The sequence below is a fragment of the Schistocerca gregaria genome, chromosome X (genome assembly GCF_023897955.1).
Source record: "Schistocerca gregaria isolate iqSchGreg1 chromosome X, iqSchGreg1.2, whole genome shotgun sequence".
Lineage (NCBI taxonomy): Eukaryota > Metazoa > Arthropoda > Insecta > Orthoptera > Acrididae > Schistocerca > Schistocerca gregaria.
The window spans coordinates 221,683,794-221,701,836 of NC_064931.1; the positions used below are offsets into that span (position 1 = coordinate 221,683,794).

Consider the following 18,043-nt stretch of genomic DNA (forward strand, 5'->3'; position numbering starts at 1 on the left):
TTTGGCGGTACGTCCACCCGGCCTCCCGCATGCCCACTATACGCCCTCGCTCAAAGTCCGTCAACTGCACATACGGTTCACGTCCACGCTGTCGCGGCATGCTACCAGTGTTAAAGACTGCGACGGACCTCCGTATGCCAGGGCAAACTGGTTGACACTGACGGCGGCGGTGCACAAATGCTGCGCAGCTAGCGCCATTCGACGGCCAACACCGCGGTTCCTGGTGTGTCCGCTGTGCCGTGCGTGTGATCATTGCTTGTACAGCCCTCTCGCAGTGTCCGGAGCAAGTATGGTGGGTCTGACACACCGGTGTCAATGTGTTCTTTTTTCTGTTTCCAGGAGTGTATTACTATCACAATCGGTATTGGTTCTACAGGTGCACACAAGTATTCATGTTAAAAGCTATATCGGCTTTATAAATCGACTTCTGGCATTACCTCTGAATGAATTGGTTTTTCCAGACAAATACTGTACACTGAAGATGGACTGATCACTGAACTGTATATTATCAGACCCACAGTGCAGTTACACATAGCCCACCATGCAACCTAGTGATAAAATCACAGTATTTAGAAAGTTATTTGGCTAAGGAACATGGTATGAAACCGGTATTTGCAACTTCCTCATGCCGCTGGTAGATATTTCTCAAGTATTTGTAATTGTCTCGATGCCATGTCAGAAATTCTGCGATATATCCAATGAGTTATAGGCGAAGGTTGACTGAGAAGGATCACATACTATAGATTGTGCTGACTGAAGTTGTAAGAAATGTACACACGCTTTTCAGATCTCTAGTGTTACACTCTCCAGTAGAATGCTGTCGTATTTGGAATCAAGTCTTCATTCAACCACGTACCTGCAATGGATCCCATGGAAAGTCTTCTAATGATTGCCGTCTCATGAATCATATTTCTGGCACACTCATATCTTGAAACGAGTAATCTTTTTCGAACCTATCAGCTACAGTAAAATTTTAGATAGTCCTTATGTATCTTCCAACTGCCCCCTCAGACTGCACAGCCACCCTGCAGCTTTCCACATGTGATTGCTCGACTAATGAGCAAAATTCAGATCCGTATCTACCACCACCTGCAACCCATGTAGAAACAGGCTAAGCTGAGTTAGTGCTATAGGACTGTTTTGACCATTCTGTGGAAATGGGGACATGTTGTCGTAGCTCCGACAACAGTGTGCGATGTTTAAGGTTAGCGCCAAACGAACCACACGCCTGCTAAGTTGTGGACTGAAAGCCGCCCCCCCCCCCCCTCACACTGTCTTTGGCCAACCCGCCCTTCAGCACAGTCACAGATATAATCTGTTGCTGACTAGACGCTGAGTTGACATCTGTATAGCAAACACATCGAGTATTTCTAAAGCATCAAACACACATTCATTGCAGTTGTACACTCTGATGTAAGGGATCTGTCTTGTGGACAATGTTGGATATTAGGTGAGAGGTTTTTTCTTTTTGTTTGTAGAGAAAGAAGTATAGTCCTCTTAATCTATATTTAATAATTCTGATAGGAAAATTACATCTTTATATTCATCTGGCAGGCACATGCATGTGTCATCAGGAGTTTTCAGTGCACTGTGTTCAGACACGTGTACTCTGACCAGCATTAAAGTCTGATGTCAGTTCTGCCACAGTTCGCGGCCTGTCCTGGTTTACCAGTATGCCCAGCCTACGACGTCCGACATGTAATGATGGTACCATCTTTGTGGTGGTGACGCCAGGCTATCTGGTACAGCTCCTGAAACAAAAATGAATAAATAAAAATATAATCTTAGTTATATGCGTCACATCCACACAGCATCAGTTATGCACGGAAATCCGCCACGAATTTTCTGTGTATTAGCAGATCCTGACAGAGCCCAGGTCACTGAGTCAGACAATATTGCTTTTCTAATGAATCTCGTACTGCAGGGATCACTGAACAGTATCACATGTATGCAGTATATTTAGGAATGTAGTACCGTCGCCATAAATAAAAAAAAAAGGATAATGCTGTATAATTTGACTTATATTAGACGACTATCAATTCAGGTCATATGGAAAATCTGTAAGCGGGTTTAAGGATTCCACTCGGCTCATTGTTGAGTAGTCCGTTGCAGCAGTTGACGATAGCAAAACCAAAGCTTAAGTTTTAAATTTCATATTTAAGACATCGTTCTCGCATGAAGAACCATTCAAACATGCCATTTATTGACCTTCGTACAGACTCCCCGTATGGATGACGTAAGTATACCTGACAGAAGCAACTTAAAGATTTGAAAAACAAATCATCTGGTTCGGATGGCATCCTAGATAGATGTTTATCAGGAGTACTCCAAGGCATTGGTCCGTTACCCAGTCTACCTAGTCTGTATTTATCATGAATCTCCCTCTTGTCCAACACGAAGGTCTAAACGACTGGAGAAGGGGTGGGGGTGGGGAGTGGGGGAGGAATTCGGGTGATTACAGTATAGAAGGAAGGTGAATGAACGGACCGGCAAAATTGCATACCAATATCCCTAACTTCGGTTTGCTGCAGTATCCTTGTACGTATTCTGTTAGAATATAACACTTTCTTGAGGCTAAGCAGTTTATGTTCATGAATCAGCACGATTTTAGAAAGCTTCATTCGTGCTTAACTCGGTATACCTTTATTTCACATGATATATAGATAACTATGACCGAAGGGTAACAAATTCCATATTTCTAGATTTCCTGAAGGAATATGACACGATGTCCCATCGCAGCCTTTGACGGAGGCACGAGCATATGGAATAGGTTCAGAGATATGTGAGACGTTATATCCAATATGCTGTCCTCGACGGCGAGAGTTCGTCAGAGACAAGGGTATCATCAGTGGTGCAATACGATTGCTGCTGTTCTCTTTATACAGAAATGATTTGTCGGACAGCAGTCTGCCATTGATGATGCGGTGTAGGATAAGACATCTAAGTTGAGTGACTGTGTAAGGACACAAGAAGACTTAGCCAAAATTGCAAGTTGGTGTGATGAATGGCCGCTAGCCTTAAATGCGGAAAAATGCAAGTTTATGCTGATGAATAGGAAGAACACAGTTGTAACGTTCTGTTACAATATTACTATCGCCCTGCTTACTTCACTGGTGTCTTTGATCCGTACCAGGTCAGATTGACGAAAGCCATTTAAGCAATTCAGCGGATGACTGCTAGATTTGTTACCATTAAGTGCCTCGGAGATGCTTTCGGAACTCAAACGGAAGTCCTTGGAGGAGGTTGTTCTTTTATAGGAACACTACACAGGAAATTTAGCGAACGGCATATGAAGCCAACTACCAAACTATTATACAGCCGCCTACATACATTGCGCATAAGGACCACAAACACCAGATACGAAAAATTATGTTTCATATTGAAGCGTACAGACAGTCTTTCTATCATCACCAGCCGCCAACACAACACAACACAACACAACACAACACAACACAACACAACACAACACAACACAACACAACACAACACAACACAACACAACACAACACAACACAACACAACACAACACAACACAACACAACACAACACAACACAACACAACACAACACAACACAACACAACACAACACAACACAACACAACACAACACAACACACCACAACACAACACCACAACACAACACCACACAACACCACACACAACACCACACAACACCACACACAACACACAACACACAACACCCCCAGCCAGCCTCCAACACAACACCCCCAGCCAGCCTCCAACACAACACCCCCAGCCAGCCGCCAACACAACACCCCCAGCCAGCCGCCAACACAACACCCCCAGCCAGCCGCCAACACAACACCCCCAGCCAGCCGCCAACACAACACCCCCAGCCAGCCGCCAACACAACACCCCCAGCCAGCCGCCAACACAACACCCCCAGCCAGCCGCCAACACAACACCCCCAGCCAGCCGCCAACACAACACCCCCAGCCAGCCGCCAACACAACACCCCCAGCCAGCCGCCAACACAACACCCCCAGCCAGCCGCCAACACAACACCCCCAGCCAGCCGCCAACACAACACCCCCAGCCAGCCGCCAACACAACACCCCCAGCCAGCCGCCAACACAACACCCCCAGCCAGCCGCCAACACAACACCCCCAGCCAGCCGCCAACACAACACCCCCAGCCAGCCGCCAACACAACACCCCCAGCCAGCCGCCAACACAACACCCCCAGCCAGCCGCCAACACAACACCCCCAGCCAGCCGCCAACACAACACCCCCAGCCAGCCGCCAACACAACACCCCCAGCCAGCCGCCAACACAACACCCCCAGCCAGCCGCCAACACAACACCCCCAGCCAGCCGCCAACACAACACCCCCAGCCAGCCGCCAACACAACACCCCCAGCCAGCCGCCAACACAACACCCCCAGCCAGCCGCCAACACAACACCCCCAGCCGTCACGAGGCAGAGAAAATACCTGACCCCGCCGGGAATCTAACCCGGGAACCCGGGCGCGGGGAAGCGAGAAAGCTACCATAGGACCACGAGATGCAGGCTTTTATTCGTGTTGATTTGTCGAATGTATGAGGACATACAGACGAAGACTGCATGAACTGACCAGTTTGGGAATTGTCGTCTATCAGCTTAACAGTTATATACTCACTTTTACGACAGATATATACGTAAGAATGGAAAAGATAATTTCAAGGGGTGTGCTATATGGAAATCAGTTTAGCTCTAGGAAAGGTGAGGATAGCAGAAAGACAATTCCAATGCTGCAACTGATAATTCAAGCAAGACTAAAGAAAAAAACCACTACATGTTCATAGTATTTGTTGGCGTTGAGAAAGCGTTCAACAATGCAAGAATGCTGTAGGACGTTCTAAATTCTGAGAAAGTGGGTGGGGGGGGGGGCGTGGCAAGATACAGGCTGAGGTGGGTAATATACAACATGAATAAGAGCTAAGAGGGAATAGGGAATAAGAAGTGCTCAGATTAAAAGGCGTGTAAGAGATGGATGTAGTCTTCATCCCTACTGAGCAGTCTGTATATCGAGGGATCAGTGATGGTTCAGAGGTGGGATTAAAATAGTCAGGTGAAGTTAAATCAATGACGCGATTCACTTACAGTAATGCTATCCTGATTGAACGTGTGGAAGAATTACATGAGCCGCTGAAGGAAATGAACAGCCCAAGGAGCACAGAATATGGATTGAGTAAATCGAGGAAAGGTGAAAGTAATGAGAAGAGCAAGAAAGTTAACACCAGGATTGATGGTGGGGAAGTAGATCAAGTTATCTAATTCAGATACCTAGACATAGAAGTAACTGATAATGGACGCTGCATGGAGAACATCAAAAGCAAACTAGCTCAGAAAAAAAGAACATTTAAAAAATGCATGCACCCTGAAGCAGTTCGATACCCACTATTCTTCTTCTGATGAAGAATGGAAGAGCCTTCCTGCAGATAGTAACGGAAAATTACATCACTGCAACGTTGTCTGCCATCTTTAATGAATTTGGCAATAGTTGAGAGTGGGGCCATACGAAGGTTGCCCTACTACCCGTGCAGTGTTTACAGACGGTACAGGGAGTGTTGCGACAGGAAGACATTTCTGCTTAGCAAGAGTGACAGGTTACAAATTGCAGACTGAGTAATCAGTATGTATATTGAATTAGGAGAACGAATATGAGGAAGACATTGGGTCCAAACTATTCCCACATACAACGAAATTGGGAAGGCTCCCCATATTAACAATGACTAGCCCTACCTAGCTAGCCTAATTTTCGCAGAATTCCCATCCACCATAAATTGTATCACCATAACTATTTATGGAAAAACTTTCACTTCCACATGGAATCTAGAGAAACTTTGCATTTGCAAGATAATTTTTGTGGATGACCTACATAATCTCAAGAATAATACATGAAATATGTGTGATTTACTTAACAGTGACACATTTTAATTTTGTATTATGCTGTTTTTAACTACTAGATTGCACATAAGCAGATTTTTACAACTATCTCTGTAACTTAGGGGCAGATAGTCCAGTCAACTAAAATATGTTTTCTATCCTTACGAGAAAAAAAAAGCGTCTATACTTTCAGAAAGGTACTCTCGCGAGTGGCCAAGCACTGAGCTCAGTATACAAATATTTCCCCATAGGAACCAATGAGGTTCACTCAGAACCGCAGATCCTCTGATACCATCATCGCTCAGTGGATATATTGATAGCGAATAGGGTTCTAGATTACGGAGCTGTGACTTACTGCATTGGTAGCTAGAAAGTTTCTCACGCAAGAATGAAATGTTACTGCACACGTTCTACTTCAACTCTTTAAGAATAATTATGTTATCTTAGGTAATTAGCGTGATATGGTATATAACAGTAAACTACGCGTTATAATAACGGTGTATTAAGAGCAATAGTAAATATTCTTTTTATTACGTCAAATGCATTTTTCTTGCGGCGAAATTGAGTATTTTTAGAGGCGTTTCACTTTTTACATTAAAGGATAGGTAAGTACATTAAAAAAGACAAATAAAGCTGCCTTCTCATATATTAGAGGCGAAATGGGAAATGAAGTTTTATAATTCAGTGGGAAGAAAGGTTTCAATTTCTAAACGGAATAATTATGTACCTACTACGGAAGGAACCACGTCGTCGAACTCTATAGGAAAGACCTGAAAAAATGCTGTATAGCCACGACTCGTCTGCATTCTGAAACTCTTATTCACAAAATATGAGCATGTATGGAGATCAATACAAAGATAAGGACGGAAGACTGGGAAGCGACGATATGAACACAAACTGACAAGAGTCGATAAAACCGTTACTGCTACCAGTATTTATTATTTTAAAATTTGCGTTATTCGTTTATAATTGGTTACTGTCTTCAAATTTCTTCTTTCGAAGTTAGTTTTTCACAACACACATACTGTAGGAAACAAGGAAAATAACGCTGACCAGTGATCACCATGAAGAACTGTCTGTATTAAGACTGAAATGAAGTATTGGTCCTTTGACCGCACAGAACTCTTAGGGTAAGAAATCATTTCCACGCTGTGCCAGCCATGACACTCCAGGGGCGGTCCTTCCACATCCGCACTTTATCTGTACTGGCTGGAGGTCGGAGCAGAGAGCACAGGAATCCTGCAGGCCACGAACTGTCAGCGTCACACTTTCATGAGATGGCGCTTTTTAATACGAGCACGAGCCCCCACATGCTCCATCTTTAACTGTTAAAACGATTGGATGAACTCTCTTCGTCTAGAGCAAACCGTCTGCAGTACAACCCAGACGAGACCAACAACATTTTGGCTCTGCTTTATGTCCACGTCGTATGTGAACGCCGAGTGTGAAGTACTTGAGCATTATCTTGAACACTGTTCCGATCCGCAACTCAGGGTAATGATAGTTAACACTTGAAAAATGAGTGATGCAGGACACAAACTTCGTGGAAACATTGGTTAGGATATGCGTAAGAGAAGTAAGGAATAAGCCATTGAAGGTGGCATTTTAATTTCCGCATGAGAGGAAAACATTTGTTAATTGCGTACTATGTTTACGTTCCAGGTTACAAACGTTGCTCAATGTTACGATCATATGCACCACGATAGCCTGGAACCGCACTGGAGGTACCATTTCACAGCTATTTGCAGCAGTTTGCAGCAGTTTTTCTGGAAGTGGACCTTTGAATTTTCAGCGGTCCAGCATTTTGAGCCATGACGCCAACAACAACAACAACAACTTTTGGCTCAATTAGTTGTCGGCTTCATCCAGCAGTATTTCGCAAATCACTTGTTAATTCCAACTTACTAATTATGTTTTTCAGAAACAGTCAAAAGAGGGCCTTCCCGTATTCCTTTAGTGCGTAGATACTCTGAAAGAGCAGCAGTTCCATTGGTGTTTCGATGAAACAGCATTAAGAGTAAAGGTCTACTCACTCTATGCAGGCTCATTTTGACTACCTGCAACTGAAGGACACTGGTTTGTGTGTTTCAACGCTACATCGCCTTACCAGTACCAGCACCTAACGGTTCGTTGTCACGAAACTAATAATGCAGATCCTGCAGCGCCACTGTCCGCACATTATTGCTATAAGGCTGGGTACCCATACTGTAAACACAACCCACATCTTGATCTACGATCCACGAAATGTTGTGGACCAACACGTCAAAGTGCTCCAAGCACACCTCTAACGATTAGCTGCAACTGCCGCCGAACTACCCCTCAGAGAAAGCGTCCCAAAGCTACGGGAGCACTTACACATTGTCGCAAGCTTTGTTTACTACAACAGATAACTCAACATTCTCATCTAGACGTAGGAATCACCAACACATCAGCACTCGTTGGCCCTACTTGCTGCACGTCGTACATGCCGACGAAAGAACAAAATAAAACTAAGATAACCAAAATAAGTCATCCGTTGCATGAAATTAAGTACGATCGGAAGATTATTAGAACAACCGAAAGATTTAACCACCACACACTGGGATGAAATAACACTAATTATTTCTTCCTCCCCCATGAACCTCGGACCTTGCCGTTGGTAGGGGAGGCTTCGTTGCCTCAGCGATACAGATAGCCGTACCGTAGGTGCAACCACAGTGGAGGGGTATCTGTTGAGAGGCCAGACAAACGTGTGGTTCCTGAAGAGGGGCGGCAGCAGCAGCAGCAGCAGCAGCAGCAGCAGCCTTTTCAGTAGTTGCAGGGGCAACAGTCTGGATGGTTGACTGATCTGGCCTTGTAACAATAACCAAAACGGCGTTACTGTGCTGGTACTGCGAACGGCTGAAAGCAAGGGGAAACCACGGCCGTAATTTTTCCCGAGGGCATGCAGCTTTACTGTATGATTGAATGATGATGGCGTCCTCTTGGGTAAAATATTCCGGAGGTAAAAATAGTCCCCCATTCGGATCTCCGGGCGGGGACTACTCAAGAGGATGATGTTATCAGGAGAAAGAAAACTGGCGTTCTACGGATCGGAGCGTGGAATGTCAGCTCTCTTAATCGGGCAGGTAGGTTAGAAAATTTAAAAAGGGAAATGGACAGGTTAAAGTTATATATAGTGGGAATTAGTGAAGTTCGGTGGCAAGAGGAACAAGACTTCTGGTCAGGTGACTACAGGGTTATAAACACAAAATCAAATAGGGGTAATGCAGGAGTAGGTTTAATAATGAATAGGAAAATAGGAATGCGGGTAATCTACTACAAACAGCATAGTGAGCGCATTATTGTTGCCAAGATAGATACGAAGCCCACACCTACTACAGTAGTACAAGTTTATATGCCAACTAGCTCTGCAGATGAAATTGAAGAGATGTGTGATCGAATAAATTATTCAGATAGTGAAGGGTGACGAAATTTTAATAGTCATGGGTGACGAATTCGGCAGAAGGAAAAGGGAGAGAAGGAAACGTAGTAGGTGAAAATGGACTGGGGCAAAGAAATGAAAGAGGAAGCCGCCTGGTAAAATTTTGCACAGAGCATAACTTAATCATAGCTAACAGTTGGTTCAAGAATCATAAAAGAAGGCTGTATACATGGAAGAAGCCTGGAGATACTGACAGGTTTCACATAGATTATATAATGGTAAGAGATTTAGGAACCAGGTTTTAAAATTTAAGACATTTCCAGGGGCAGATGTGGACTGACCACAATCTATTGGATACGACCTGTAGATTAAAACTGAAGAAACTGCAAAAAGGTGGGAATTTAAGGAGATGGGACCTGTATAAACTGAAAGAACCAGAGGTTGTACAGAGTTTCAGGGAGAGCATAAGGGAACAATTGACAGGAATGGGGGAAAGAAATACAGTAGAAGAAGAATGGGTAGCTTTGAGGGATGAAGTACTGAAGGCAGCAGAGGATCAAATAGGTAAAAAGACGAGGGCTAGTAGAAATCTTTGGGTAACAGAAGAAATATTGAATTTAACTGTTGAAAGGAGAAAACATAATGCAGTAAATGAAGCAGGCAAAAAGGAATACAGACGTCTCAAAAATGAGATCGACAGGAAGTGCAAAATGGCTAAGCAGGGATGGCTAGAGGACAAGTGCAAGGATGTAGAGGCTTATCTCACTAGGGGTAAGATAGATACTGCCTACAGGAAAATTAAAGAGACCTTTGGAGATAAGAGAACCACTTGTATGAACATCAAGAGGTCAGATGGAAACCCAGTTCTAAGCAAAGAAGGGAAAGCAGAAAGGTGGAGGGAATATGTAGAGGGTCTGTACAAGGGCGATGTACTTGATGACAATATTGTGGAAATGGAAGAGGGTGTAGATGAAGACTAAATAGGATTGGGGAGAAGAGAAGTTTGTGGCACAACTTGGCCAGAAGAAGGGATCGGTTGGTAGGACATGTTCTGAGGCATCAAGGGATCACCAATTTGGTATTGGAGGGCAGCGTGGAGGGTAAGAATCATACAGGGAGAACAGGAGATGACTACACTAAGCAGATTCAGAAGGACGTAGGTTGCAGTAGGTACTGGGAGATGAAGCTTGCACAGGATAGAGTAGCATGGAGAGCTGCATCCAACCAGTCTCAGGACTGAAGACCACCACCACCACCACCACCACCACCACCACCACCACCACCACCACCACCACCACCACCACCACAACAACAACTATCTGAAAAAGGGGGGCGCGTGCGTGTACGTGTACACACACACACACACACACACACACACACACACACACACACACACACACACACACACTATTTTTAACCACGATGAACGTCCGTCGGAGTGCGGTAGCTATTGTTCGTGGTTCCACATTAGTACGTGGCTGTTGTTCTAACTTCCTCCAGCAGTCCAGCTATAGTGAATGAGCTGTTTCTTACATACGCTTTCTGGTTCCGGGAGGCGAAACGACGGGGCTTCCTCATACACTGAAGGGAAAGGAAACATGGTCGTTCTCAGGAATGGGAGGAACGTATCCAACAATGTCTGTACTCAAATAGGCCTCACTTTGGAGTTGTTCACAACTGTTTAACTGTTTGCCTTTCTTTTACACACAATTTTCTAGTTGAGCTGAAGAGCATCTCTATACTACAAAGACAGGCCACATTACTGTGACCACCTCCTACATTCAATGTCAACGTGCAAGAACCACTCACAGACAGCAGATGACAGCACTAGCAGTGGAAGGCATATAAGGTGCGTCTGGTGAAGGGGAGAATAGTGCAGTCGTCGTTGTAATGTTGAAACTGAGCGATTTATGTGACATCAGAAAGGGCTTAATCATTTGCTTTCGGAACAAAGGTGGAAACATCTGCGAAACTCTTGCGTTAGTCAACTGTTCGTGTGCTACCGTGGTTGAAGTGCACGGTGCATGGCATAAGGACACTATCCAAAACTGGCTTCGAGGCAACTGAGGTGCACCGCAGACCATAGGTGACAAGAGAACGACGTCTGGCGAGGTGTGTACGGGCGAATAGACTTGCAACTGCTGAGCACCTGACCACCCAGATGAAAGAAAGGGCTAGCAATAGTCCAACGACCGTTCAGCGAATGATACTGCGTGTGGGCCTCTGCAGCAGGCTCCGAGATCATGCACCCATGCCGACTGATTTTCATCTTTCACCAAGGCTAGAATTCAGACGTCAGTACCGCATTTGGACATCCACTGAGTTGCGGCAGGTGGCCTTTTCAGATTAATCACATTTTACGCTCCAGCGGACAGATGGCAGTTAGAATGTACTGCGTGAAATATCTGAAAGCAAACATCGCGGTACAATCGTCGGAAAGACCCACGCCGGACGGCATTTGCTGGGTGATCTCGTCATTCTGCATCACCGTAAGAATGATCTACTCTTGGGGTTCATGTCCTTCATACATGAAGTTCGCTTTTCTTCGGCACGATGTCTTACCAGCAAGACAATGTAACATGTCGCACAGCTCGCAGTGTGCCTGCGTTGTTCTAAGAACACTATGATCAGTTTACCTTACTCCCCTGGCCATCAAATCGTCCGGATTTCAACTAATATCCGAGAAGCTATGGAACCATCTCGATCGGGACGTTCGCGTCATGGAACCTGAACTGAGAAACCTAGCGCAGCTGGCCAAGGCAGTAGTCAACATGGCTCCTCCTCTCTGTTGGTACCTATCAGAACCTCGCTGACAGTGTCGCAGCGGTCTCCGTGCCGAAGGTGGATATTCACGCTGCTTACGTGTGGTCACGATGTGACCAGACACTGTACGTCTTAAGTACTATGAACAGTCTCTCTTTCCTATGTCAGTTATTACAAGGGAAGGGGTAATTCTTAACATTTTGTCGCTTATAGCTATGATTGGAGATTATTCTATGTTCCTAAGGTTAGGGGAGCATCTTCCTTCGAATTTATCACTATTGGACGAAAGAAAAATCGCTCGCTCACCTTTGCACCAGACAGTCACCCTGATGTCTTCCTGTACAGCTTGGAAGTGCCCAGGCCGATCCATTGTAAATTCATAGACGTCAAGTCTCCTTCCTGGCAGAGAAATCTGAAACAGGAAAGTCACCTAATAGTAGTGACTCCTTGCGTTCATTACATATTAACTAACAAAATAATGATCAGAAATTATCAGAAAGAGCTACTCCGGTGTATATACAGCACAGATCAATAGACTGCTAAACATTTAGCAATTACTCAATTTCATGACATTTTTGTTACTGTTTCTTTCGTTCTTCTCTTACGAACATTAGGCATGGAAGGAAATTGTCAGATATGGATATGAGAAATGACGAAACGATTCGTCATAGAAGCTATAGCTAATGTTAGAATTTGTAATGGTATAGTTAAATGCAACATTTGTTTCGCTTGAACACGAAAAAATGAATTCAGCTTAAAAATGTATCTTGCTCTGACTTTGAGAAAAATTTTAACGAAAGTAGAGGAAACTAAATTGGACAACCCGAAGCACCAGCAATAGCCCCAGTCACTCATTTTTCAGTTAACATTGATTGTCTAGTGGAATACTTTTGGTTTATGTTGGTGCAAAATTAGCACAAATAATGCTAGTGAAACGATGAGATAAGCATGCAATGTATCTTTAAATATATGCACAGTTGATGAGTTCTACAGAAAAGATTACATAGTTAACATACGGATGCAAGCGAATTAATCGTCTATGGAGATATCAGTTTTTTATTTTCACCACTCACGCTGATATTCAGAGAAGAGAATGACTTTCAAGTAGGAAAACGCTTATGTAACATACGGAGTGAATATACCGGCTCACAAGAACATAGGTGTCCTAGAGAAAGAAAATCATTTCCGAGGTGAAATAGTCATCATGGAAACTTAAATCAAGCATTATAATAAACTTGAATACCGTATACCTTGTGATTACGATAGAGGTTTAAGAGGACTGCAGAAAACCAATTAGCATTTGAATAATAAAAACCGTAAAAAATCACGTTTACAGCTCTGACACTGCTGAATCATTGGTAAACTGCCGAAACAAAACTTTTTTTTGGTTCTGCTGTAAGATGCAATTGGTCAGGCAGTATCAAAAATGTTGATGCTGAAATAAAACACCTTATAGCCATCATTTAAGAAATAAGAACGTGGAACGAGCACAGACAGTGAATAGATTCATAAAAACGGCTTACTGAACAAAAAGTTCAAAACCAAAATGGAGCAAAAACTAACGTTCCAAAGGAAAGTGGGAATCTTTACTGTGAATATGTACACTAATGTATCTAAATATTGATACTGGATGGTTTTGTCTGACCTATGTTTTAACATAAACTGGCCGTTTGCTAATATTTAGCTTTGCACCTAATCTAGTCCTGTAAAGCGTGTCATTAGATTATGTGGCTAGATACACTGTAGTACCATAGTGTGGACATCTTCAGTGATGAGCAAAATTAAAAAAATGTATGCTGGAAACTAACGGATATGCTAACATTCTTCCCACAGATTCTACGTGACGTGGTCCACGAAGATTTAGATAAAGTGAAACATTTAACGTTTCGTCATGTACGGAATAGTTCAAAATCTTATCACAAGCATTCAAAAACATACAGGCTGCGGCAGCTAATTATGCCAATCGAAACGAAATTTTTCAAAACTAATAAATATATAGATGTGTGGGTGTCGCTAAGTAATAACTGAAAACGTGGCGAATTTATATGCGCAGTTAATCGTTGACGTCTATTGCTGCCAAATTATGACCGATTCTTTTAATGTAACTATATACACTCCTGGAAATGGAAAAAAGAACACATTGACACCGGTGTGTCAGACCCACCATACTTGCTCCGCACACTGCGAGAGGGCTGTACAAGCAATGATCACACGCACGGCACAGCGGACACACCAGGAACCGCGGTGTTGGCTGTCGAATGGCGCTAGCTGCGCAGCATTTGTGCACCGCCGCCGTCAGTGTCAGCCAGTTTGCCGTGGCATACGGAGCTCCATCGCAGTCTTTAACACTGGTAGCATGCCGCGACAGCGTGGATGTGAACCGTATGTGCAGTTGACGGATTTTGAGCGAGGGCGTATAGTGGGCATGCGGGAGGCCGGGTGGACGTACTGCCGAATTGCTTAACACGTGGGGCGTGAGGTCTCCACAGTACATCGATGTTGTCGCCAGTGGTCGGCGGAAGGTGCACGTGCCCGTCGACCTGGGACCGGACCGCAGCGACGCACGGATGCACGCCAAGACCGTAGGATCCTACGCAGTGCCGTAGGGGACCGCACCGCCACCGGCAAGGGAACTTGCTGTTCCAACAGGACAATGCACGTCCGCATGTATCCCGTGCCACCCAACGTGCTCTAGAAGGTGTAAGTCAACTACCCTGGCCAGCAAGATCTCCGGATCTGTCCCCCATTGAGCATGTTTGGGACTGGATGAAGCGTCGTCTCACGCGGTCTGCACGTCCAGCACGAACGCTGGTCCAACTGAGGCGCCAGGTGGAAATGGCATGGCAAGCCGTTCCACAGGACTACATCCAGCATCTCTACGATCGTCTCCATGGGAGAATAGAGAATGTTATCCCTTGGTTAGTTGTTTTACCCTAAATGATTCGGTTTTTGTTACACATTATTGATCATTTGGTAAGTTTACTCCTAAACACTAACATCCTTTGCAGCCTTTAATCTATCAATAGAATAGCCAATATGTAAAGGGTCTACCTATGTACAGCTTTTCTGACGTTACGACGCAATGACTTTTCTGCCTCAAAAACTGATGTTTATGTGATTGCGAGTTAATGCTTTTAGAGCACTTATAGCTTGATTTATTACATCACGGTGTTTTGATGTTTTAAGATGCTTAAAAATGATGTGGCATGCTCGGAACGTGCTATGTTTGAGCTAATCTGAGCCAAATGTTCTGCAGTTTGTGCGCTTGCGATTAAGCGTGAAGTTTTTTTTCCCTTTAAATTTAGGTGCAAGTTTATACTTTTCTTGAATTTGGTATCTGCCGTATTGACGAGATGGTTGTTGCAATTAAGTTGTCCAGAAAGAGTTAACTCACTTATTGGTTGGTTGGTTGGTTTGAGGTATAAAGGGACCAAATTACAGGGTCATCAGTCCCTTCTCCCTGACGCAAACAAGGCTCAGGGTAAAACAACATCCTAAGTACTCTTACTAAAGTAAAAAGCACAAAAGCAATGTAGAGCCCACCTAAAAACAAATGGAACGAACAAAAAACGGGGAGAACTTACACCACAAGCAAACGTAGAAGGTAGTAAAACCATAGATCAGGTGGTCTGAGCCTGCTGATCACAAGATAAGGCCAAACACACAACCTTAAATGGTATGACAGAAACCCTCCCTCACGAATAAAACTTAAAACTAAACCTGCTGTGAAGCCATTGTCGTCCAACACCTAAGATAGGGTGCTGGGAAGGTTAAAAGTCTGCCGCAGAGCGCCCAAAATTGGGCAATCCAGCAAGATGTGGACGTGTGTCTTAGGGGAGCCACAGCGACACCGAGGAGGTAACGATGTGTTTGCCACATATGGCCAATGCGGAGCCGGCAGAGAACCACAGAGTCCTTGCGAGAGGTCCACATGGAAGACTTCCACACATTCATAGTCTTCTTAATGACACGCAGTTTGTTGTGCGTACTGAGACTATGCCATTCCGTCCCACAAAGCCGAAGAACCTGGCGGCATAATAATGAACGCAGGTCAGTGACGGGGATTCTGATCACCAGAAGCTGTTTCCGCGTAGTCAGTCTGGCCAGCTTGTCGACTTTTTCATCTCCTGGGATTCCGACGTGACCCATGGCCCAGACAAACACCACTGTACGACTCTACCGTTCTAGGGCATAACTCTTGGATGAACACTATCAAATGATAGTTGATAGCTTTTAAGCTGCTCTGGGAGTCAGTACAGAGAAGAAACTGATCGCCAGAGCATGAAAGGATGTACTCAAGTGCACCAAGTATGGCCACCAATTCTGCAGTGAATACACTGCAGCCATGAGGCAAATAATGCTTTCACTCCATGAGCATACGCGAAGCCAACGTGACTACCAGCTCTCAAGCCGTCTGTGTATACCACTTCAGAGCCCCGGAACATGTCAAGAATACAGAGAAAGTGACAGAGCGGCGGGGTTAACCGAGTCCTTAGGGCCATGCGAAAGGTACAGGCGAAGCTTCGGCCTAGGTTTACACCACAGAGGTGTACGTGAATTGACCTTGAAACGTCCCCTTAGAAAAATTGTACATGATTGTGCTTAAACTGACAATATTTTTTAGCGCAACGCAATCTGACTTTCAATAATCCCTACAAAAGAATGGCCCTGACTAACATTAACCTATACGTTTCACAAATCGCTTACCTCACAAAAATCTTGGTTACTCTAACTACTGCAATACAGCGAGCGCCACTACTGCCAGCTAAATAAAAGATTCCAGCTACTGAAGGCAGGAACTACTGACAGGCATAGTCAGCAAATGAAAGATTTTTATAGAGAACAAACAATGTATTTACCTTAATAGTCATAATATATATATATCAGTTCATGACACCAATTCTTACAAATTTCAAAACTCCGCCATCTCTCTCCCCACGTCCACCACTGCTGGCGGCTCACCTCCAACTGTGCAACGCTACGCGCTGTTAGCATCCAGCTTCCGCTGCCCAACACTACAATGGCAGACAACAATGCAAACCAGCCACAGACTGCACACGGCACAGCCAGTGATTTTCATACAGAGCGCTACGTGGCGGCGGCGTTACCAATAAAAAAACCTAAACAGCCTACTTACAACCTGGAGTAGAGGTGGTAAAGGGAAGGACTTGTTCGGAGGGAAGGGCTCGCACGCCAATTGCAATCGTGAGCCCTGACCCCGATGCGAGTGGGGAAAGGAGACGGTAACTCGGATGCTCAAGGTAACTACGAATGTGTGCAACGTAACTAGCGGGCAGTTGTGTACGCCTAAGCTGCACGCTGGTCACCACACTCTTCCTAAAAACTCCCGTTGTTAGTCTATCGCCAGTGGTGCACAGGGTCGAGTAAACGCAACGCTAAGGGCGCCGCTGAACCATAAACCCGACTCCCATAGTCAAGGTGGAATTTAACAAGGGCTCTAAAGCGGCGGCGGCGGCAGCAGCGTAGAGCTATCTGCACCCCAGTTGGTGTTGCTCAGGCAGCGGTGGGCATGGAGATGGTGCCAGCACTTCCGGTTAAGCTGACGAAGATGAAGCCAAGTCAATCAGGCGTCGAAAACCAGTCCTAAGAATTAATTTGTCTCCACTACAGCGAGTGGATTGTCATTAAGGTAAAGTTCTGGTTCCGGATGAACGGTACGACGGCGACAGAAGTGCGTGAAAGACGATTTCGCGGTTGAAAACTGGAAGCCCTGTAGGCGCCCTCAGGAACACCAGTACTGGAGCAGCAGCCTTCCGCAAACAGGAAAGGTGAGACATGGCCTACAGCTTCTACTAGACTGTTAACGGCCACTAAAATAGAGACAATACAGAGCCCTGCAGGACCCCAGTCTCCTGGATATTTTTAGACAGCGCTGTGACTTTCTCAAACTTATCCTCCAGGTGCTTAACAAAAAAACAGATGCTTCGTTTCCAGAAAGGAGTAATTATCATTTCTGCTGCACACCA

At 44.8% G+C, this 18,043-nt stretch overlaps 1 protein-coding gene across 10 annotated transcripts in view; it reads right to left on the reverse strand.

The window, feature by feature from the left end:
* Positions 1–1,491: 1,491 nt before the first annotated feature.
* LOC126299303 (uncharacterized) overlaps positions 1,492–18,043 on the reverse strand; it is a 230,989-nt gene continuing 214,437 nt past the window's right edge. For all 10 annotated transcript variants that reach the window (XR_007552778.1, XR_007552779.1, XR_007552777.1 and 7 more), the window contains 2 exons: positions 12,363–12,468; positions 1,492–1,751 (listed from right to left, as the gene is read on the reverse strand). Coding sequence is in view for 4 of the 10 variants with exons in the window: in XM_049991103.1 (XP_049847060.1) it covers positions 1,666–1,751; positions 12,363–12,468 (192 nt within the window). In the remaining 6 variants the exon portion in view is untranslated. The remainder of the gene's footprint in view (positions 1,752–12,362; positions 12,469–18,043) is intronic.